The sequence below is a fragment of the Trachurus japonicus genome, chromosome 24, assembly GCF_045865225.1.
Source record: "Trachurus japonicus isolate A0001 chromosome 24, Traja_1.0".
NCBI lineage: Eukaryota > Metazoa > Chordata > Actinopteri > Carangiformes > Carangidae > Trachurus > Trachurus japonicus.
Window position 1 is genome coordinate 9,606,104 of NC_140930.1, and position 22,712 is coordinate 9,628,815.

General features: G+C 43.3%; 1 protein-coding gene across 1 annotated transcript; it reads right to left on the bottom strand.

Annotated features, from left to right (window-relative positions):
• Positions 1-1,101: 1,101 nt before the first annotated feature.
• On the bottom strand, positions 1,102-16,723 carry tfap2d (transcription factor AP-2 delta (activating enhancer binding protein 2 delta)). The gene is made up of 8 exons (XM_085770475.1): positions 16,592-16,723; positions 15,263-15,793; positions 11,526-11,586; positions 6,328-6,493; positions 4,464-4,582; positions 4,199-4,340; positions 3,161-3,274; positions 1,102-1,532 (listed from the first exon to the last, which is right to left on the bottom strand). The coding sequence occupies exons 1-8, from the start codon at positions 16,628-16,630 to the stop codon at positions 1,316-1,318; spliced, it is 1,389 nt and encodes a 462-aa protein (XP_085626601.1). The 5' UTR covers positions 16,631-16,723; the 3' UTR covers positions 1,102-1,315.
• Between the last annotated feature and the right edge of the window lie 5,989 nt (positions 16,724-22,712).

The following is a 22,712-nucleotide window of genomic DNA, read 5'->3' on the forward strand; positions in this document are numbered from 1 at the left end:
TATGCCGTGTGTGTGTGTGTGTTTGCACATCTTCAAGCCAAGAGTAAATAGTAGAACACGTAGCAACTGTCTTTATTGAACACCAGCATTTTTTTTTTTTTTAGAAGGTAGGGATTTAACATATATATAGTTAAAGCCTACAAGAAAAGTAATTTAAATATTTATATATATCTTTACAAATGTTCATGAGCGAGTCAAGAGAGCTCGTGTCGGCTAAACTTGCGATCTGAGGAGGAGGAGGAGGGGGGAGAGGAGGGGGAGGAAGGATGGGAGGTGTACAAAGATAGACATGCACAGGGAAGAGGAACGACGGCAACCGGCAAAGTCACCTTTTACAAAATGGCTGAGTTGGACCTCTCTCTCTTTCTTTCTCTCTCTCACTCTCTCACTGTCACTCACACAAGCACGCGCACAGGCTGTGGCGTCACACATCCAGAAAACAGTCTCTATATGTGTCTGTGTGTGTGTGTCGTCCACGTTATAAACACACTGGTTGCTATGGCACTGATTGATTGATTGTAGAGCGTAACACACATAAATTAATGAATTAATAAATAAATAAATAAATAAAACGAAAGAACTGTATGGTGTGTTCAAGTGCTCTCACAGGTACAGGTGATGTATGTGTGTGTGTATGTATGAGAGTCTGTTTTTTTAGTTAATTAGATTATTTAAATTCACTGAATGGAAAAAATTTAAAGCAGAATTTGAACTTTTATAGTTGAATTTTCTCAATAATTTAATGTAAAACAGATAAAATTGGACATTTCTGCAAAAAAATCGACATGAATCAACTTCAATCAGATCAAATTACTCTAAAACATTTAATTTTTGTGTATGTGTGTGTTGCCCCCTCCTCTCCTTTCTGTCCTGGAGAACTTGGATGTCAACACGTCCATGTTTAACTTCCTGTTTTTCAAAAATTAATAAATAAACAAACGAACAAAGAAAAGTCTTGGATGAGTCACAGCCGTCTCCATGGCAAGGCCCCTCCTTGTCATGACACACACACACATATACACACACACACACACACACACACACACACACACACACACAGGTAGACAGGATGTGCTACTGTCTCTCCCACCTCAGCACGTCGTCGTCTCTGGGACGGTTCAGGTTTGTGTTACGTTTCAACAGAAGATAAATAAATGACAATAAATATGAAATGTCCCAATGAAGACGCAGTGATGCACGGGAGTCGACCAATCCTGTCTCAGCACACACACACACACACTTGTACACACACACACATACACACACTCTCTCCTAAATGCAGCGCTCCAAGGCACGGGGACCGGGTGGGTGGGGGCTACTCAGTCTTTTCTGTTTTCCCGTCTTTGCTCTGGGGCTCGCTTGTTTTCCGGAGCTGCGTCTTTTCCGAGCTGTTGTTGATCTGTTGCTCGGTCGGCCCGCCCGTCTTCCCGCTCGAGTTTTTGTCCAGGTAGTTGAGCATCTCGCTCAGGACCGTCTGGAAGGTGCTGAGAGCCGCGCAGACCGCCGGCGTGCCGAAGCCGTGAGTGATCAGGCTGTGTGAGGAGGAGAGAAGAGAGAACAGGAAGAGTCAGAAAACCAAATATAACAAGTCAGCTGCAGGTTTCCTTCCCTTCAGTGAAAAGCTCCTCCTCTCTCTGCATCATGGAGCTTCTAATCCTCCTAAAAGAGTTTCCTTTAGTCGGACTAACCCTGTCAGAGAGGAGTTTCATGTCCTCAGATGGTGTTTGCATAAGAAGTGATGAGGAAACAGTGAAGGCTGAGCACCAATCTGGGCCTGAGTGTTGTCATCTGATCAGAGCTGCAACCATCTCTCACTTTACAGAGTACTTCATCAATACAAGTAAAACTCATTATTTTCCATACAAACATGCAGAATATTCCCATAATCTCCAAAGTTCTTGGATGGTTTTGATGTTCAGGGTGGTTTACAAGGGAAACAAGGCATTTGATGGCATCACGAGCTTTAAGTCTGTCTTGATGAATTTTCCTAATGAGTTGAATCATTATTATTCTCAGTAAGAATAGAATATACATACAGTAAAGCTATTAATGCAAAGATAATCAGCCATGTTTTTTATATGATCGACTTTCCAATCAGATTTTATTAAAGAGCACATGTATAAAAGTCCTGTGTGATGTGTTTCCATTAAATTCATGAGGAGACGTTCAAGTTTTAGCAAAAATCTCAGGTTGAATATTGTCATTTGAACAAATTAAACACACATTAGAGTTAAAACAATCTTTCATGAGTTCCTCAATACATGTAAAAGCCATCGTTTTTCAAGCAAACATGCACAAATGTTCCCATTCATGTCCAAGTCCTGGAGTAGAATGAATATTTTGATGTTTTTGGCGGTTGTCGAAGGAAACGAGGCATTTAAACACATCACTACAAGGTTTAAGAAAATGTTTTTCAGCACTTCCAATAGATTAAATAGTTATTATCGTGTTTAGTTGCAGCCTTTGGTGTGGTACTTTAAAACATAAAGTAGCATGTTAAAGGTGTTTAATGTATGTATACTCTATGCTGCCAAGGAGATCACAGCTGTTTCTATATGATTGGCCTCCAAATCAAATTTTAAAGTGCATTTGTTTAAAAAAAAAAAATTTAAAAGCACAAAAAAGCTGCAGGATTAAAAAAAAAAAACGAAACCAGAAATGTCCATAAAGCAGGTTTGGTCCTGGGGCAGGTTCCTCCAGGCCTGATACCCGGTCACCTTTCAAACCAGGCTGTTAAAGTGCCAGAAGGGACACTGTTGTTCAATCTGTCATCTCCCCGTCGACACGACCCTCGGCTCGCATCTCGCATCTCGGCCCCGACGCTCGACATATACAGAACATTTCCCTTTGGAGGTCTGATTTTTAAAAAAAACAAAAAAAACTCTGTATATTCTGCAAAGGATGACGCCATAGATGTGACATTTCTGCTAACAAGCCGCCATTCCCCTTCCTCCCCTCCCTCCTCTTCCTCCTCCTCTGTCGCTGGTGCCAAACAACAAACTGCACAGCTGCATCTTTTTTTTTTCCGAAAATGGCAAAAGAGGTCAGAGCCAAAAAAAAAAAACCATTGCGAGCAAGTTCACGTCTGAGCGTCTGTTGACCATTTGTGACGTGTAGCTGTGTGTGTGTGTGTGTGTGTGTATTTGTGTGTGTGTGTTACCTGAAGTGTGTGAGGTGTCTCTGGATGTCCAGGTCCAGGATGGGGGTCGGTCTGGAGGAGCCCAGAGGAGAGCGGTCTTGGCTCAATAAGTCCTGGAACTCCTTACAGATTTGCCTGACGAGACAGAAGGAGGGAGGGACTGAGGGTTTACCATCTGTCTCCAACACAAACCGTTGCTATTTCTTTTTCTTTTTTCTTTTTTTTTTTCTTCTCCTTCCTCTCCTTCCCTGTTCTGTTCCCCATCATCATCATTTTCAATCAACCCCCCACAGAAATCCAAGTTACTTCCTCTTAGCGCACGACTGAAGGTTCAACGTCGGTGCAGACAGAAGCAAAACATTCTCACAACACGACACCAAACATTCAGCAGATGTAAAGTCGGGGCTGTCGTTTTGGATTTTAGTCACAAGTCTTCAAAATCTTTGTTAGGACGACTTTAACCGAAAAAAAAGAAGAAAAAAAGGAAAAAATAAGAGTGGGAGCAGTTTCCCCTCAGCACACGGAGCGCTCGCTGTGCAGCAGTGCTTGTAGGGGTGTAATATAAATATAGCTCTTACTGATAAATAAATATGAGCCCTGTAATGTGCAATATCTGAAAATTTAAATGCAACACATGCTTTATGCATGAAAAGTGTGTGTGTCCCAACAGTCACAACAAAAACTTTTTATCATTCTGCTCCTGAACCTTTAAACAGTTTCTCTGGGGTTCGACTCTTGTGTTAAAACATGTTGGTCCAGGATGTTTTAGTTTTTATCATTAAACTGTGACCTCAGGATGGAGGGTAGTGGTGTATATTGACCAGTAAATGAACTTTAAAAATGTTACATGTTGATTCTCACCTAAACTAAGTTGCCATAGAAGTTTTTAACGGTGTTAGCACGACAGGAAAACAAAAACATCTGGATAATTTCAGAATAAAACATCCTGTGTCTTGCCGAGAACAGTTGAAGCCATGAACAGCTCCAGGAGGCCTCTCCTCCTTCTTTTAAACACGTGTGTGGTGAATCTGTGTGTGTGTTGTGTGTTTGTGTTCTTACTTTGTAGCCAGAACCATTTTCTTGCGTGCGCTGGTTTCTTTCGGCTCACTGTGCTGCCTCGCCAAATGCTCCCCCACCGCCTTGCTGGGAAACTCTGTCTCACAGGTGTAGCCAAAGTCCCTCGCCAGGTGGAGCGCCTCACCTGAACACAAACACACGGGGTAAAAAGAAAAAAACAGATGAGACAAAAAGCTAGAAAGGAGTCAATATGTAAAATAAAACTAGTGTATAAAAGTTTTTTTTTTTTTAAAGTTTCGAGCCACACCTTCCACCAGGGAGGTGAGCAGTGTGACGTTGGCGGCTTTCCTCCGTCCTGCCGGCAGGTTGAGGCCTAGACGATCTAGTTTCTCCCGGAGACACCGGCCTCCGTTCTTAGACTTCGCTCTGTGGGGGGGAAATAAATACAACTTTACTTTATCAAACAATCACATATCTTTAAATATAAATCTCTAAAACAATGACATCAATTGCATGTAGTGACAGAGCCGCTCATTCTACAAAGAGCCGTGTGTTTTAATCAAGTTGGATATACAGTAGATCTGCTTTGTTTTGATAAAAGCCATAAAATTAATCATGAAAAAAATCAAAGAGTGTATAATTAAAAACGCACGTCGTCAACTCATTATGGATTTAAAACTGTTTCCTGGTCACTGGTTCCCACGAGTTTCCTCCTTTTTATGGACTTCTTGATGTGTCTCTATACGCAGTGAGTGAGAGCTTCTATTTTGGAAAACGGAGGAACGGCACTTCCTGTCATTTCAGACTTCAACTTAAAACAAACCGTATGTGCAAACTTCTCATCCTGTGAAACTTTAAAGATCCTTTAGGGAGAAGTTTGGGAGGAAATTAGTGACGGGTTTTCTATCATTGTGTCAAAAAAACAAACAAAAAAAAAACAAAAAACTGAAACCATTTCTCTCAGGATGAATTCCTGCACATTTATACTTTTCCAAACAGTTTCTGTGACGTGGATGTGATCCAGGATCATCACCTTCTATTTGCACTTATTAATTTTCATCTTTTCATTTTGTTGATCCCCCTCCTCCAGGACCGGCCATGCCCTCCTCCCTCTCTTCTCTTCTCTTTCCTTTCTCTTTCTCTCTCTCCTCCCCCTCTCCCTCTCCCTCTTCCCTTTCTCTCCACCTCATCAATAATACAGCGCTGGCAACTCTTGCTTTCCTCTGGTTCCTCTGATCCTGGCATGCTTTGGCCTGGTTGGTCTCGCCTCCCTCTGGCTTCCCTGGGCATGGCGGCGGGCGTGTGCAGCCCCTTCCTCTCCCAACCCCCACCCCCGGCCTCCTCGTTTTTCGCCCACAATAGTCTTTGTGAGGAGCTGCTGTTATATCTCCTCCATTTCATAAAGACTCAGGCGGCCTCGCTCTCAGGTTTCTGAGCATGAATCTGACTGGTGAACACCGGTGTTTTCACTTTTACTCTCCCCCACTCGTCACATACAGCTCTGGAAAAAATAAAGAGACCACTACTCCAAAATGTTCTTACTGTAATAAATCAGCCTTATCTCTACATGTATTAATGGCAGCCATCGATTCCAGTGTCTATTGAACTCCAACACAAGCACACCTCACTCTACTTAGCTGATCACCTGAACCAAATCATATTTAATGAGGAAGAAAGATTAGAAATAAATAAAAAGAAAACACTGCTGCGATTAAAAATTGGGATTATTCCACCAATTTTGATTTCTAAACTCTTCCTAAGTTTAAAAAGTAGTGTTGTGTTGTTTTAAAATGAATATGAACTTGTTTTCTTTGCATTATACAAGGTCTGAAAACACCAGAATTTTTTTGTTATTTTGACCTGTTGCCATTTTCTGCAAATAAATGCTCTAAATGACAATATTTTTATTTCCAATTTGGGAGAAATGTTGTCAGTAGGTTATAGAATGAAACAAAAGTGTTCATTTTACTCAAACACATACCTATGAATAGTAAAACCAGAGGAACTGATCATTTTGAAGTGTTTTTTTCCAGAGCTGTATGTCACATCTGCGTATGTTGGAATAACAGGAATATTTTTACAGTGTAACAGAAGCTTTTTCTGTCTTTTAACAGCAGGTAAGTCCTCAAATCAGATCCATTAAGAAGCTGTGTTTGTGTGTTTGTTCTGACCTGCGCAGTATGCCGCCCAGTAAGGAGGCGTTGAGGCACTCTGGTGGGGACAGTCTTCTCTTCACCTCGGCGATGGTCACTTTGTACTTGGAGGTGGAGCTGAGCAGCGACAGGCGGCCCGGTACCGAGCAGAACAGATCTGTAGGATTCACCACACACGTCCCCCCTGCGCACAAACGACAACAACAACACCTGCTACAGCGAGTTTTTTTTTCTTTTTTTTTCCCCCAGCACCGACAACAACCAAAAAACAAAACAAAACAACAACCACCAAACAGGAGCAGCAGCAGCAGCACGGTTAGGAAATGTTGAGGTGTGACAGGAAGAGCAGGAGCTGTGTGTGAGTGTGTGTGTGTGTGTGTGTGTGTGTGTGTAGCAGCAACAGCTAAACTCACAGTGTCAGTAAACAGAGCTGTAAATAACTTCTTCAGGTGGTGACGAGGAAGCTGCGTTATGAAGAGTGAAACCAACGTCTCTAATGATGAGACACTGTGTGACGTTTTTAACAAGATAAAGCTGAACAAAGCTGAAACAGTGGAACTGAACAAACTGTCACTTGCTGCAGATTGTTCAGCAAAAACCTGTGGATCAATCAAGCTGATCTCCAACCTATACTTTATGGTTTTTATCGATCGATTATCAGTGTTTTGGCTCCACATGTAGCATCATATGCATGTGTTTTGTGCAGAGCTGCAGGGCCATGAATGCTGAAAGTGTTACTAAAGGTTTCTTTTAACAGCGCAGACTTCAACATTTGAGATTTTTAGGATGCATAACTCATCTCTTTGTATTTAGAAATATGGATTTAAACACATATTGAAGTATTTTTTTTACCAACATCACCTCAGACTTCCTGCAGAGCCTGTAAACTGCTCATGTCTATACAACACACAGCCATAAACATCAGTTATAACACTGAAGACTTTTAGTTAAAGCTGAAGCTGAACGGATCAATAATGAATCAACAAAACAAGGATTTCCTCAAGTTCTACACACGCGTCAACAGAAACATATCAATGTAGTTGTCCATTTTTTCTTTTAAGGAGGAACTTGTAGTGTTAAAAAATGAAAGTGTGAGAGGTATTATGGGGTGTGTGACTGCCGCCTCAGGTGAAGTAGCCTATTATTTTTTCTTTTCAACCTCCCTTTCTTCACTCGTCGCACAGGCACTTTGAGGTCTTTAGTGGATGTTTCCAATAAAAATCCATTTAGACCTTGAGAAAGCCTCGAGTCGCAGAAAAAACATTAAAGTCTGACTGTGTCCTCGACCTCGACCCCCGGGTGTCGGCGTCTGTGTCTGTGCGTTGTTCAGTTCAGTCTGGGCTTTTTTTTGTGGGAAAACATGCTAATTTGTTGTTACATGGAGAAAGTTGCAGTTGGGTTGAACCCTGGGTGAGTCGTGCCTCAGGGGCGGGCGGGCGGGCGGGCGGGGGGCAGGAGGCTGCTTCTGCTGCACCTCTGTTCTTGGAGGGTGGTTCTTCTTTTTAACACGAGGTCGCTCTGCTTCTTATTTCAAACAATCGCACATATCAGGGTAAAGACGGGAGGAATAAAAAAAAAAAAAAATCAAGTCTGGGTCTGGAGAGCAGAGCAAACAGGAAGTAAACTTTACTGAAGCATTTCCACCTGTTTATGGTCATTATTTTCCTTCTTTTGTTAGAAATGGTAGTTTAATCCACATTTCTGCCCCAGAAATTAAAAACCCAGCTCATATATCTCCAACCGAGATAATAAAACAGGCCTCTCCACTGTACAACTGTAAACACAGTATACTGTGTATGTTTAAATATGATCTGATCTGAAGCCAGGCGGGATTGTGATGGCAGCTCAGGGCGAAACTCAGCCCATAAATAATAATACATATGATCAACTATCATTAATCCTCAAAACTGGCTTGATCAATGTTTTTTTTTCTTCATCTCAGCACTTCATCACTCTCTCTTTTTCCACCACTTTAATATTCCATTTTTTTTTTTTAATTTCTACTATGTACATTTATTTATATTTCAGTTTCAGCTCAATATTTGTCTGTATATGTATGAACTAGGCTATCTGCTCTGGTCCCAGTAGCCCTCCCTCCCTCCCCCCAAAAAACAAAAACCTTCCCTTTAATCACCTTCCACCAACTTGATTTCATTGTGTACTCGAGGTTCCTGAGTGTAGCCTATGCGTGTGTGAATGAATAAATGAGCGTGGTTGTGATAGTGAAGGCTCTTTCACATTATTAATTGCATCTGAATCAGTCACTCTGGATCCTCCTGGAATATATCGACTGCTCTGAGTGCAGGCCTATTATTATTAAACTTTCACTTGAACTAACGTCTCAAGCAGCTGAAACGCGCAAGGTTTTCCGTCTGATGTACTGTAGGCTATATTCTATTATTCATCCGCCTCATTATCAAATCTAACAGCAGGGTGTGTCGCTTTGTTATTATTATAGGCCAGGCCGCGCTGCTTTATGACGGAATGAAGAGGAGGCGACGACATTTAGGCCGAAAACAGCACCGCTGCAGGCGAAGATTTCTCTTTTTCTTTATTTGTGGGGGCCATTTTGGACTATTTAGCCACCAGCTCTAGGCTTCACAAGTATCTTAATGTGATGTGTAATGTTATCTCTCCTGTGATAAGCTGCTGGAAATGTTGCTTAAATAAATAAATTGTGCGCCATTTTATTTATTTGTTCTTCCTCTCTCTCCAGGCCGCAGCGACCTGTAGCGTCAGAAACGGTTTCAGCACCACGGACAGCGGCACGTGCCCACAAAGCACACCTGTGACATCATCACACGTTAAAAAAAAAGGTGTAGTCCAAAAGGTGTAGTCCAGTGGTTGGCGCTTAAGTAACAAGGGGCAGTATGGGAGTTGTATTTCAGTCAGAGCTGTCAGGAAAAATGGAAGAGGGAATCGATTGATAGGTCGACTATTGGCTCCTCAGTGTGTGTGTGTGCGCGTGTGGTAGTAGCTAGTAGTGGTGGTGGTAGTGTGCGCGTGTGGTAGTAGTAGTGGTGGTGGTAGTGTGCGCGTGTGGTAGTAGTAGTGTGCGCGTGTGAAGTCCGGTGTCTGCCATGTGTGACACAAACCGGGCAAGACCTGTCTGTCAGGCTCACGCGCTCTGACAGGGGCGCGCGTCTCTGAAAGCCGCGGGTTCACATCATATTAATTCCCCTAAAAATGTTTTGATTCAAAGTAGTTTGTATTTTATGTTGCCAAGGGCAATCGAAAAGAGCTATTGCCGGTAGTGCAGTCAGTGGAGCGCGCGGGCCCAGAGGCGATAACGGTATTTAAGCAACGGAGAGTAGCCTCGGGCTGCGGCGCGAGCGGCGGGCGGGATCACACGCGGAATCAAGCGCCTTTTACGAGTTTGCCACGAAAATTAAAGAAAAAGAGACACGGGCCAAATGTCATTCTCCTCATATTTTAACAACAATGTTTATAGCTGTAGAAAAAGAAAAAAAAAGCAGCCAATGTCTTGACAGAAAAGAGAGGGAGAGAGAAGAGAGAGGGGGGCGCGTTCACGGGCTGTAGTGTAGTGGCGAGGGCGCGCGTCTGACAGATCAGCTTGATGTGCGCGGCTGCTGCTGCTGCTGCTGCTGCTGGAGCTGAACTGGAAGAGGGAAGAGGGATAGCAGGGTGATTAAAAACACAGACGACTCCTCCTAAGTAGGATCCGCGTTTCTTGAGTGATTTTCTTTTGAAAAAGGTTATGTGAATATTCATGCCGCCAAAGCCGCAGTCAGAAAGAACAACATTAATATGATCTCGGCTGAATCCGGGGCCCCGCTCGGCATTAGCATATCAAAGCGTCCGCCCGAGGCGAGAGAAGCTATCGATACGGGAGCGGGAGGTAAAGCAAAGATTATTGGTTGTGATGGTTGCAGCGGCTGAGCTCAGGGCCAAATATGGCGCACCATTAACCGAAAGTGATAGCGAAGGGATTCCCGCGTCAATCCGAGAGAAAAGCCCCAACACCTAGGCAGAGCTGATGAAAAATTAAACCCGAGACACAGCCTTCCTCTCTGGGTGGAAAACTACACTAGTCCCGACTAAAAAAAAAAAAAAAAAAATGAAAGAAGAAGGAGGAAGAGAGAGAGAGAAAAAAAAACACAGGAGCAGCTTTGATGGAGCCAAAGCAGATGCACAGCGTGTTTTAAACCCACTCGTGAGGAAATGGGCCGGTGTGATGATGATGATGATGGAGGAGGAGGAAGAAGACCGAGTCCACATCCTCCTCTTCCTCATCATCACCTGAGGAGTCCACCTGAGCTCTTCTTCATCACCATAACAACACAACAATAGAAACACGCACAGCCCACAAATAAACAGCCTCAATTCAAATAAAATGATTATATTTTTTTCTTTTAATTTACGCATTAACTAACCTATTATTTAGTTTTTTGTTTTTATTATAGCATAGCCTATATTAACCTCCATCCTTACAAATGTTATTTATTTTGACAACGGAGCCATGATTTAATGATCACGTGCCCCCCTTTTTGACATTAGCCTATACATTATTTCAGTCTGTTTGTTTTTATACAGCTACTGTAGGTCTACGTAAAATAGTATATTCAATGCCCTTATTTTCCCGTTTAAATGTTATTACAGAGGAGATGAGATGATCAGCGGTGTTGCAGCATTATAACCTCTTTACGATCTGTAAATAGACATTAATATTACATTAACAGTAGTCTGTTTGTTTTGTGAGAGCCGTCAGTCTGCGCTGTTCAAATGTCGCCTACAGGTTTCACTTCAAACAGGAAGCGTGTGTCGTAACGTGGCTGCTCTGTGACACATAGTGTGTGTATAATAAGTGTGTGTGTGTAGATCTCAGCACTATAGAGAGTCTATATTGAATCAGTGCTGCAGTTAATTCAATGTGTTGCTGACACTTTGTTTAATTTTCTCAGCTGAACTCAGAGGCTTCTTCTTGACTGCTTTGGTATAGGTAGGAGTGTGTCTAGTGTGTGTGTGTGTGTGTGTGAGTGACGGGAGCAGCGTCTCTGTGCGTGTTCAACAGTGTGTTAGTGTTTAAACAGGCGGGAGCACGCGGTGTTGACAGCAGACAAGAGAGGAGCGTTTCCGCCTCTTTAGTCTGTCTGCTCTCCCGTCTTGTCGCCTCGGCTGCAGGCCTGTAGTGGTGGTGCAGCTATAACAGCATCAACAGCAGCAGAGAGCAGAGCAGAGAGAACCGGGGGTCTTACCTCTCCGGATGACGCCCCCCTGGCCGTTCAGCACGAGCCCACACTGCGCCTCCACGGAGCCCTGCGGAGACACGCGCTCATTAGGACAAGAAGGAGGTGAAATCACCTGAGCCGCAGTTTGTCTCTATTTTTTTTTTTTGTTACTTCACTTCACACTGCTATGAGGCTCAGTTCATCCAGCTGTCAGGCTGCAGGTGGAACAACAACACAATGATAACAACTGTAGCAGCTGGGGCGTCTGATGAGCAGTGAACGCAACACAGGGAGAAAAAAACAATACAAAACAAAGAACAAAAAAAAAACATTCAAGCTGCACATTAAAGACGGAATTTAACCGGAAAAAGACTGAATTAAATATGTGTAAAACTGAATTTTACGAGTTAAATATGAAATATAACTAGATAAAGACCGATTTGATCCAGTTAAATTTGATATACAACCAATTACAAATTGGATGTGGCTACCAGTCAAATACAGAATTTAGATATGAAATAAAAACCAATTAAATATGTCATTAGAGCAGTTAAATGCCAACTAAAACCAGTTAAATGCCAACTAAAACCAGTTAAATACCAACTAAAACCAGTTAATTTAGCAGTTTAAGATTAGATTAATCTATTTAAAACAAAATGAATCCAAGCTGAGGCGGGGTTACACCAGATAAAGGTGTGATTTAACCAGTTAAAGACGGAATTTAACCAGTTAAATAGAATAAAAACATTTAAAGACATAATTTGACCAATTTAACACGGAATTTGTCCAGTTAAAAACACAATTTACCAATTTAAGACCGAATATAACAGGTAAAATTCCGTCTTTTTATTACGTCTTAACTGATAAAGTGGGACCTTAACTGCTTGAATTTAATTGTTGAGGCTAATAAAACTAAAATCCACATTGACAACAGGATAAACAGAAAGGTGGCATCAGCAGCAGCATTGTAGCTCATAGGCTATAACATCATAATAAAACTCCATGTATTTAGCCTAATGTTTCTCATCACATCATCATCTTATCACATGATTGATTTCGTGACCTCTGTCTATAATAGGTGACCTCGTGAACCCTGTTTGTTTCCACATCCTTTATGTTTTTCTGTAAATTAAATAGATGGTGTGAAGAAATCCCAATAATCCTGACACCTATTAGAGTCCAAACAGCTTCCTCCTCTGCGCTGCTCGCCCTCTCTCTCTCAACAGTTTATAGTGTCGGTGGTGGTGGAAAAAGCCTTTTTGTTAGAAAGTGTAGGGCACCACGGCACAATAAAGGATGCAGCTCACGGCTCAGGAAACCAGCTTCATTTGAAAAGGCTTGAGGCGATATATATAGGCTATAGATATATATATAAAAAAAGAAAGGAATCAGCTCAGGTGGACAGAAAAGGATGCAGCAGCCACCAACCTGTTGGGAGGTGGTCGGCCAAAGCTAAATGCTAATACAGCTGTGTTCAGGATATAGGCAGAAATATATAGCCTGTATAGCTATATGGGAACCTGTTACCGCCGCCATTTTGCTCCAGATCAGACTCGCGTGCTATCAACAATGTCATCAAGAAAGGAGAACACGCGCTTTTTATTCAGAAAACACTTAATCCCTCGTGCGAGCCTCGAGGCCTGCTCCATGCAGTATAAAACCTCCTCCTGATTAAAATAAACTGGTAAAAAAAAAGGAGCTTGTTGCAGCTCTTTCTTAACCAGCTCCTGCTCTGTTTCTTTTCTTCTATTCCGAAGCTAAAGTGATTATAAAATCAATATACAAAACGCAGAGCCCTTGCATGAATTAGCTTAGTGGCGGGAGAAAGGTGTGGCAGCTGCTTTTGTTCGGCATGAAAATCTCTTTAGCGCCGCTCAAAGATGCGACCGGCCGGGGCTGCACGGGACCATACATGGGCGCATCTGTTCCCGTTCATGCATCCGCTCAGGTTCACGAGCCCCCCCCTGTTTTCTCTTTCTCTGGCTCAATAGAAGAAGGTCAAACCTGCAGCCGAATGTAAACTCAACTCAGCCGACAGCTTAAAAATAAATCTAATGTTTGCCACCACAGCAACGATCAGACACGAGCCTCACAGGTCTGGAAATAAAGTAACAATTGGTCTAATGGCTAAAAAAAAAAAAAAAGAATAATAGCCTATATAATATAAAATATGATGGTAATGTTAGAAGCAGAATAAATTATAATGCATGTATCAAGGAATTCAAATAATCAGTTAATTCACTGTAAAAAAAAATAAAAATAAAATAGCGAGGGCAAATTAGCCAATTAATATCAATAAACAAAGTAAAACATTTTATAAAATCGTGCATTCACACTAATAATTCCCTAAATTTGATGCTATATTTACAGACAACCTACAATCAATATTATTATTTTAAAACACATCATCATTAAACCAAATTGCCACACCCTCTAAATAAAGTAAAAATAAATTCACTACAAAGAAAAGTGAATTAGCCTTTTGTTAAATAAATATAAGAATACTGAAAATAATAATAAAAACTCATTAGTATTTGTTAAAAAATAATAAAACTATATTTATAGCCTATAATTGTTGCTAAATAAACGTATCCAGTGTAAATGTCATCGTTTGTTTATAATGACATTAAATAAAGCGGAGTGGAGTTGGTAAATAGTTAACGTGTCTGAAATGATGTGTCACTGTGTTAAACTGTGTTTAACTAGAGACCGTGGTGCTTTAACCGGCTCAGATGTCGCTGCATAAGCAACAAAGTTGATTGACGTTAAGTCGGTAATTGGATAAACTACGGTGCTTTATGGCGCTCGAGCCGGGCATTGTGCCCTGAACCCCGATCCGTTAATCCGCCCTTTACCGGAGAATAGAGCAACCAGCGGCTTTTCTTTGCTTCAACAGACAGCCGGACACACACACTCAACACACACACACTTATACACACGCACACACACACACACACACACACACACACACACACACACACACACACACACACACACACACACACATTCAATACACACACACATGCTCAAGCACCGTGCGAATCCGTTTTCATCTCGACCATTTCTTTACATCGAAAAGAATTATGTAAAATCTGGGGTCACGTGCGCTCTTGGAAAAATAAAGGGCGTCTTTCACAATGAGACTGAATAATAGACTCCAGTCAATTAACCTCTTGAGAAGCAGCCCGGCCTCTCCCAGCCGCTGCACTTGACATTTACCCATTTACCCATATGCAGCCTGTTGTACAGTCACGTTCACTCTGATAACAACAACAACAACAACGATGATGATGATGAAGATATCCAGTAGTTAGCCTATTTACTCTCCATGCAGTAGGCTATAGGACGATCATCTATCTAACCTACAGACACATGTAGCTGCTGCAGCCATGTCAGACAACAGACACATGAAGCAGACAGACAGACAGACATCTGCTGCTGTCTTTCTCTTCAATATTTTTTGTGTGTGTGTGTGTGTGTGTGTGTGTGTGGATATAGCTGTGTGTGTGTGTGTAGGCTGTGTGTATGTGTGTGAGGTGGGGGGAAAGTTTTCCAGCAGTAGGCCAGTGGGGCAGTGGGCCTGGTGGCGGCTCTCAGCTCTGTTCTCCTGTCATATCTTATGTCTGATCTGATCTCAGTGTTAATAAACCAGAGGAGCAGCCGGAGGACACGGGGGGGTGGGGGGGTGTGGGGGGGGGCTGGTTGTGTGCGTGTGTCTGTGTGTGTGTGTAGAGACTCGGGAGCTCCGGTGCCGGGTAATATACCTGCAGGTCGTCGGCCGCGGGCGGCGCGAGGCCCAGGCCGGCGGCGGGCAGCAGCCTCTGGTCCGCGTGGTGCATGCCGACGCCGTAGGCCTGGGAGCCGTGTGACGTCATCAGCGACAGGTCGTGGCCATGGCGCCGGTACGCGGCGTCGAGGCAGCCGAGCTCGCGCCGCTGCTGCTCGTCCAGGCACGAGGACTTGAGGGCCGAGCGCGCGCTGTGCAGGTTGATGAAGTCCGCGGGCTCGCCGTGGTGCAGCTGCTGGTAGTACTGCCCCGAGTGCAGCGAGTTGAGCCCGTAGGCCTCGGGCGCCACGGCCGGGTGCGAGTGCTGGAACTCGTAGTGGAAGGACTGGTGGTGCAGGGGCGTGTACTGGTGGTTGGCCGACGCGAAGTAGGGCGAGGCGAACTCCGTGCCCGCCGGCGCCGGGTAGGTGAGCGGCGACGAGGAGGAGTAGGCGACCGAGGAGTTGGCCACGGACTCGAGGCACCCGAGCTGCATGAGCCGGTAGCTGTTTGATCCGTCGTGACGTATCTACAAGAAGATGATGATGATGATAGTGATAATAAAGAGACGGTGAGATATATGAGCCGTGTCATTTAGTTATAGCAGCAGCAGCAGCCGGTGTCTCCTCTCCTCTCCTCTCCTCTCTCTGCCTCCCAAACACACTCAAAAACACAACTCTTACACACTCAAAGCGGTTTTTTTTTTCTCTTCTTCCTCCCTTCCCACTTTAAACCACCTGAAGGAGATGTCATTTCCACACGCCCGGGAGGGGAACCAGCTAGCGCGCGGCAACAGGAGCCATCGGTATTTTTTTTTCCCCTTCTTCTTCTTCCTCCCTTTGGCATGCCTGTCACTCTGCTTGCAGCGCTTTAAAGGGCGTGCTGTTATATATTATTATTATTACCGAGCTGCTGGCAAATTTACTGTCCCAGCTCTCTGGATGGGGAGGTAAAGCAGAGTGAGGCACAGCGGAGAGTTCCGCCCTGAAATGTTACTAATCACACTGTTACCGGCTCACACACGAGCCTCATTTGCCTCAACACACTAATAAAAAGCCTCGTTTTTTACCGGCAGCTCCAGTGAGATGTTCTCCTCATTTCTCCCTCCATGCATATATTTATATAAATATATATATATATAGAGCCTATCTTTTTTTTCTCTTCCTTTTCTTAATCCATGCTCTGCAGTAGTATAGCCTTTATTGCAGCGAGACTCCATCTCCAAATGCCTCCGTTTCTCAGTTTAAAGCAAAACTACATTTTCTCCAGCTCGCTGCTGTAATTCCCTATAATTAAAGGAAGCAAGAAAGTGAATAAATTCTCCTACCTCTGCGTCGTGGACAAGTCCGGGGAAGGTCGCTGACATTGTGCTTTCTCCAAAGTAACCCGTGTTTTTTTTCTCTCTCTCTCTCTCTCTCTCTCTCCTCTCTGGCCCGATCGAATAATAATAACAATAATAATAATAATAAAAATGCGTTAAAATCCTCAAAAAAGCGAGAGAAATGGAAAAGTCCCCCACCTCGCGCGCTCTCGGTATAACGGCAGAAAGCTGGCGGAACGCGAGCGTCTCCCCTCTGCACGGACGGGGCTGGCTCACGGATTTTGTACTTGCAGGGTATTTCTCGGCTGATGTCGTAGGTCCCTTGGTAATATAGAAGTTTTGAAAATTAAGCATCAGCACTGAGGAATGGGAGGACAATAGACGGAGCGGAGCATCCCAGGAGACACGGAATAAATATTGTATCTTCGCCTTAATAAGGAACCAAGTGCTTCTTTCAACATTTTCTACGCTTTTTGTGGACATTTTCACCTTTTTTTTTTTGAGAAGCTTCTTCTTTTTCTTCTTCCACCGTTTCGTTTCGTCGTCTTATTATTCTTTTTTCGCTTTATTCACCTCGGCTCAAGTCGCTCCTTCTTCTTTTTTCTTTTTTAATAACAAAAAATATTCGGATTTTCGACGGGAATGTAAGTTTCATTTTGAAATATTCTCCAGTTAATTTCGATTACTACCAGCGGTATTAATACTATTAATACTATAATTTAAAAAAAATAGCAGGATTTTTTTTGTCTTTTGTTTGCAGAGCAGAGGTTGGGATGAGTTGAAGCAGCTTCCAGGAGGATTTTTAATGTGGAATCGGGAGGATTTGGAGCAGCAGCGCCCGCGTTTAGCTGCATTTTCCTCCTCTTGTTGTTTTATGGGAAGTAAACATGGCGATTTCATTTCACCATGAATCAACCACCACACACGTGTGCACATTTTCTTTTTTTACTGCACCTGTATTCGATGTCGATGAGAAATATTATCAATATGAATTAAAATAGCTTTATTTGTTTTTTTCTTTTTTTACAACCATCTGGATTTCTTCCTGTTCGATGCCAAATTAAATCAATAACTTTTAATCCTGTTTATATTAATTTTTCCTCTTTTTTTTGTATTTTTTTAATGCATGTGGGGAAAACAGCGTTTGATGCTTATTTAATTTTTCTTTTTCCAGGGGGGTGGGGGATGGAGGAGGAGGGGGATCATTACTATGTGTTGCCTTTGTGAAAAACCTACAGGAGAACCAGACCTTTTTTCAAAACAGCATTGTATGTGTTCATGATTGGATGGAATGATTTATTAGTACATGTATAGTCATTATTACTATTACTGTTATTGATATAGCTATTATTATTATTGTTATTATGAGTGGTGGTGGTGGTAAATGAGGACTTGGACTTTTTTCGGTCAGTCGGTCAGCCTTGTGACCCCTCTCTCTTCCCCTCTTCCTCTCTCTCTCTTTCTTTCTGTCTTTCTCCTCGTGCTGTAACTCACCTGAGCACGCGCCCTCGGGGTGGTCCTTGCTCAGCTTGAACGGGAGCTGTTGTGGCGGTTGTATAGAGGAAGGTTTTGTTTTTGTTTTGGTTCTGTTTACATTAATTTTCTTGGCTTTTTTATTATGAGCTGTAGTGGGGGTAAAAAAAAAATCAATAAAAGCGCAGGAGAGGTGTCTTCACTGTAACACTGGCTGCTTCGTTCGTTTGTGGATATTTAATAGAGCTGCAAACAAAGTGTCGACATCTATAGAAGCAGGTGTGTAGTTACAGAGACCCACACAGTGAGCTCCAGTCAAAACATCCAGTCTATATGATGAGAATAAATTCACAACAAACACCCAGCCTGCTGCTGCTGCTGCTGCTGCTGCTGCCTTGCCCTTAGGCCACCCGGGAAGCCACAGAAATAAAATAATAAAAAATACAACAAAAAAAATGAAAAAGCGTTAAAGCAAAAGCCAGAGCTTGTGGTCACAGCCTGAAGAGAAGAGCAAGGGGAAATAAAGGAGAAGGGGAGGAGAGGGGAGTTATTCTGTCTCTCAGATTTCCTGCCATTCAAAACAAACCAGCCAACACACAGAAAGAGAGAGAGAGGGAGGGAAGGAGAGAGAGACCACTAGCACTAACCCACAGCTCAGATAAGCCCTAATCAGTCTTGTTTTGGATGTGTGTGTGTGTGTCTCAGTGTGTGTGTGTGTGTGTGTGTGTGTGTGTGTGTGTGTGTGTGTGTGTGTGTGTGTGTGTGTGTGTGTGTGTGTGTGTGTGTGTGTGTGTGTGTGTGTGTGTGTGTGTGTGTGTGTGTGTGTGTGTGTTTCCTGCTCAGCTGTAACTGTAACCAAAGCGACTCCATGATATTATTAAAGTGCAGACTGTGACCGTGCTGACGCCGAGACGCCGGGATTGACTCTGCACTTTAATTAAGCAACTATTTCCCCTCCCATCTGTTACTGCATGCGTCTCTTTCCCTGTCTGCGCCCCCTTATACAATAATAACAACAACAATAATAATAGTAATTATACTAATAATGTCATTCATTATGATCGAAAATGTCACTTTTGCTCTTTTGACAGTCGACTTTCTATTGATTTTTCTCTATATGTCGCCATTTCCACGTCATCACATGTCATACAGCTGGAGAAATATGCCCCCCCTCCCCCTAAAAGGATCTTAAATATTCTTCAACATCTTCCTCTTTATTCTGGATCAAGACAATTTAGCCTATAAGTCTGAAAAGTCCTCATAAAGGAGCACAGTGGAGACTCTTAGAAGAGGAGGAGGAGGAGGTGGAGGTGTGGGGTGGGGGTGGGGGGCGGCTATATACACGATGAATAGCCTCCTTTTAAAAACTTCTCAAGGCCTTTTATATTTTAATTAACCGTTACCGATTGTTTTGCCTCGAGGCTCGACGTGAAACCTCTGCACGACCAGACCGGTGAAGGCCGGTTGTCGCGCGCCAGGTATTAAAAAAAAAGGAAAAGGAGAGAGAGAGAGAGGCAGAAGGGAGAGAGAGGAAGGAGGGAGGGAGGAGGGGATGAATGGGGAAGGCCACAAGGCAAAGAGAGATGGAGAGAGCTGTGGTGTCAATTAAGGCGCTTTAAGTGGTCGTATGATGGTGATTTTCTGTGTTTTTGGACAAGAAAACTGCGCTTTAAAGGCAGGAAATAAGGAGTGTAGGTGTAAATTTGATGATTTGAACTTTTTATGTTTTGTTTTCGGATGAAGGAAGGTGGGAGGAGTTGATCCACCTCTGGGCAGGAAATGCTGCTGCTGATGCATCCATCCATCCATCCATGCATCCATCCATCCAGAGGCCTCCACCTGTTTCCTGTCGCATCATTATCAGGAGGAAACGTTACCTGAGAGTCTACATGTCAGGTGTCAGATCATCTCAAACCCGGAAGTTAAGCTTTGTACTAAAAAAAAAAAATCAAACCTGGCTCCTAATTCGTTTTGATCCCTCTTTAAGTTACAGGAAGCTCGTCTGTAATACTTTAAAGCTTCTCCATCCAAACTCCTCAGACCAGTGTCCTGACACATGTGAGCGCGTATACGTCAGATCTGGTTTATTCATGTCTGGGGGTTGTGTTTGTGTTTGTGTTTTTGTTTTTGTTTTCTTGCTGCTTCCTGCATGAGACAGCAGACGTGTCAGTGTCTGGATGTCTGTGGGTCTGTATGCACAAGGCAATAACACAGCCACCACCGTTATACGCCGCCAAACCCGAGGCACCAGTTGCACGGTAGACTAATGTCCTAATGGGGTTTTCTTTTCTTTCTTTTTTTTTATTAATGCCGATGAGCAGCTATAGCCCCTCGCTCTTTACCGGGGGCTGCGGAGCGCCGCACCAGATGCGCACTGATCTCCGGACAGGAGCCAGTCCATCTGCCGCCTGACGAGGCAGGGAAAGGCCCCGAAAACCCCCGCACAGTCCGTCCATCCATCCATCCAGCCCAGAGGCGAGAATTTAGATCAGCCTCAAGGTCTGTGGACGGACCGCTGCTCCTGGTGTCATACTGTCAGGAAGCACGGAGGCAGAAGATTACAGGATCTAAGCGGATAGTCAACCTGAGTAGGCCTTAATAATGTCACCTTTACTGTTACATCTTTTAAAAAAATCATGTTTAGAAGCAGTTAAGACTTGATTTAGTAACCAAATCCTGCAAATCAAAGCCATTTCATTCATAAAAAACAGTGTTTATCTTCACAGAAAAAATGAACTCATCAGTTTTTAACAGTTAAATTATGAACAAACTCCACTTTTCCATGATAAAAGAACTACATTTCCCACGTGTTTCCGAGTGGGAAGGCACCTCTCTCTGTCTCCTTCCTCCCCTCTTTTGTTTACCATCAGACCTGATTGGTTTAAAGGGCTTCAGTGAGCCACAGTGTATTTAGCCTGTATCAGATCACTGTATAGCCTGCAGTCATTTAGCCCATTGCTACCAGTGTTAACGGTAATCCCCTTATAGGCTTTAAGGCCACTATATTGTGTCAGACTGCAACAGTTAGAGCAAGTGCGGTGGTGTGTTTAGTGGGTGTGGAGATCCCCGCTGAGTCTTAATGGGCCCACACACACACATATGTAGATATAAATATAGATACAAACACATGGATGCAAATAGTTTGTTTACTAACTATAATGCTGCTGATGAGTGGGTTCATTTCTTCAGTTGGAGTAAAAAAAAAAAAACACAACTGTGAACTCAAAATGCTGCTGTCTGCTGCTCAATGTGTGTGTCCGTGTGTGTGTGTGTGTGTGTGTGTGTGTGTGTGTGCACATGTGTTGGCCTTGTTTATGAGTCTGCTTTGGTTTTAATCAGCTCCCGTCAGACACCGACCTCATATGGCCATGAGCGTCCGTTAACTCGGTGCTTTAGCCTTAGCTGCGTGTGTGTGTCTATATATGTGTGTGTCTGTCTGTGTGTGTGTGTGTGTGTGTGTGTGTGTGTGTGTGTGTAAGGCCTGCACCTTTCCAGCCCAAATAACGACTGGCATAATGAAGGCAACCATAACAAACGGCCCAGAAGATGTTTGTCCTCCATCAGCAGCAAAAGCAATTAAGAAAATGGTGTCTGACCTACATAGAGGATGCGCCTCGGAAGGAAGCACAGGTTAATATGCTAATATGGATCTGCTAATTGTGGGGATTTACTTGTCGGTTTGCGGAGGAGGAGGAGGAGAAGGAGGGGGGAGGAGAAGAGAAGAGAGAGAGGGAGGGAGGAGAGGAGGGGTCCGGGGGGCGTCACTGCCTTGTTTAAGCCCCTTCAAGATCTGCAGTAAATTAATTTCTCCCCATGCAGTGCGTGAGGTGAGGAGAGAGGAGAGAGGAGAGGGCAGGAAACAGGTGGTCGCTGCGAAACGAAGAGTCACAGTCCATCCAGACTGAGATAGAAAAACACAAAAACACGGGATTACTCATCCATATAGTAACTTTTCGGTAGCACTTTTATAATAAGTGCACACTATTATGCATTATATACTGAATTCATCATTTATATAACACATGAATACTCATTAGTATGTAGTTAAATGTTTTACTCACCATTGATAAGCACTAACTGTATTTATAAACTACATACTTGCAATTTAAAGCAGAATTCAGTGTTTATTAATGCTTAACTAATGCTTAATAGTGTGTACTTATTATAAAGTGTTACCAACTTTTCTATATATCGTATATATTATTATTATAATTCCCAGCAGCCCCTCTCTCAGCCCTGCAGAGCTGCAGGACGTCCCAGATACCCTCCAAGTCTCCAGGAAACACTATGATTTAAAAAATAAAATAATAAAAAACTACTAAAACACATGGGGTGGTGTACCTGTCGTCATGACGCAGCCCACCGGGTATCATCGCCGGTTTGTGTTGCCAATTAGCGCGTTTAATTGTTGCAGTAATTACTGGTGGAGTCAAGGCGGAGCGGCTCAGTGCTGCAGACACGTGTCAGCTGCCGCGAGGACACGGAAGAAAAGGCCAATCTGCTGCCAACGGACAGTCACACACCGACATATTGGACCTATATATAAGTGTGTGTGTGTGTGTGTGTGTGTGTGGACTTTAATCCTCAAGTCTGGACATGGACTAATAGTTATAAACAACAAGATCACGGCCTTTGTCTTTGTATGAGTCTCTTC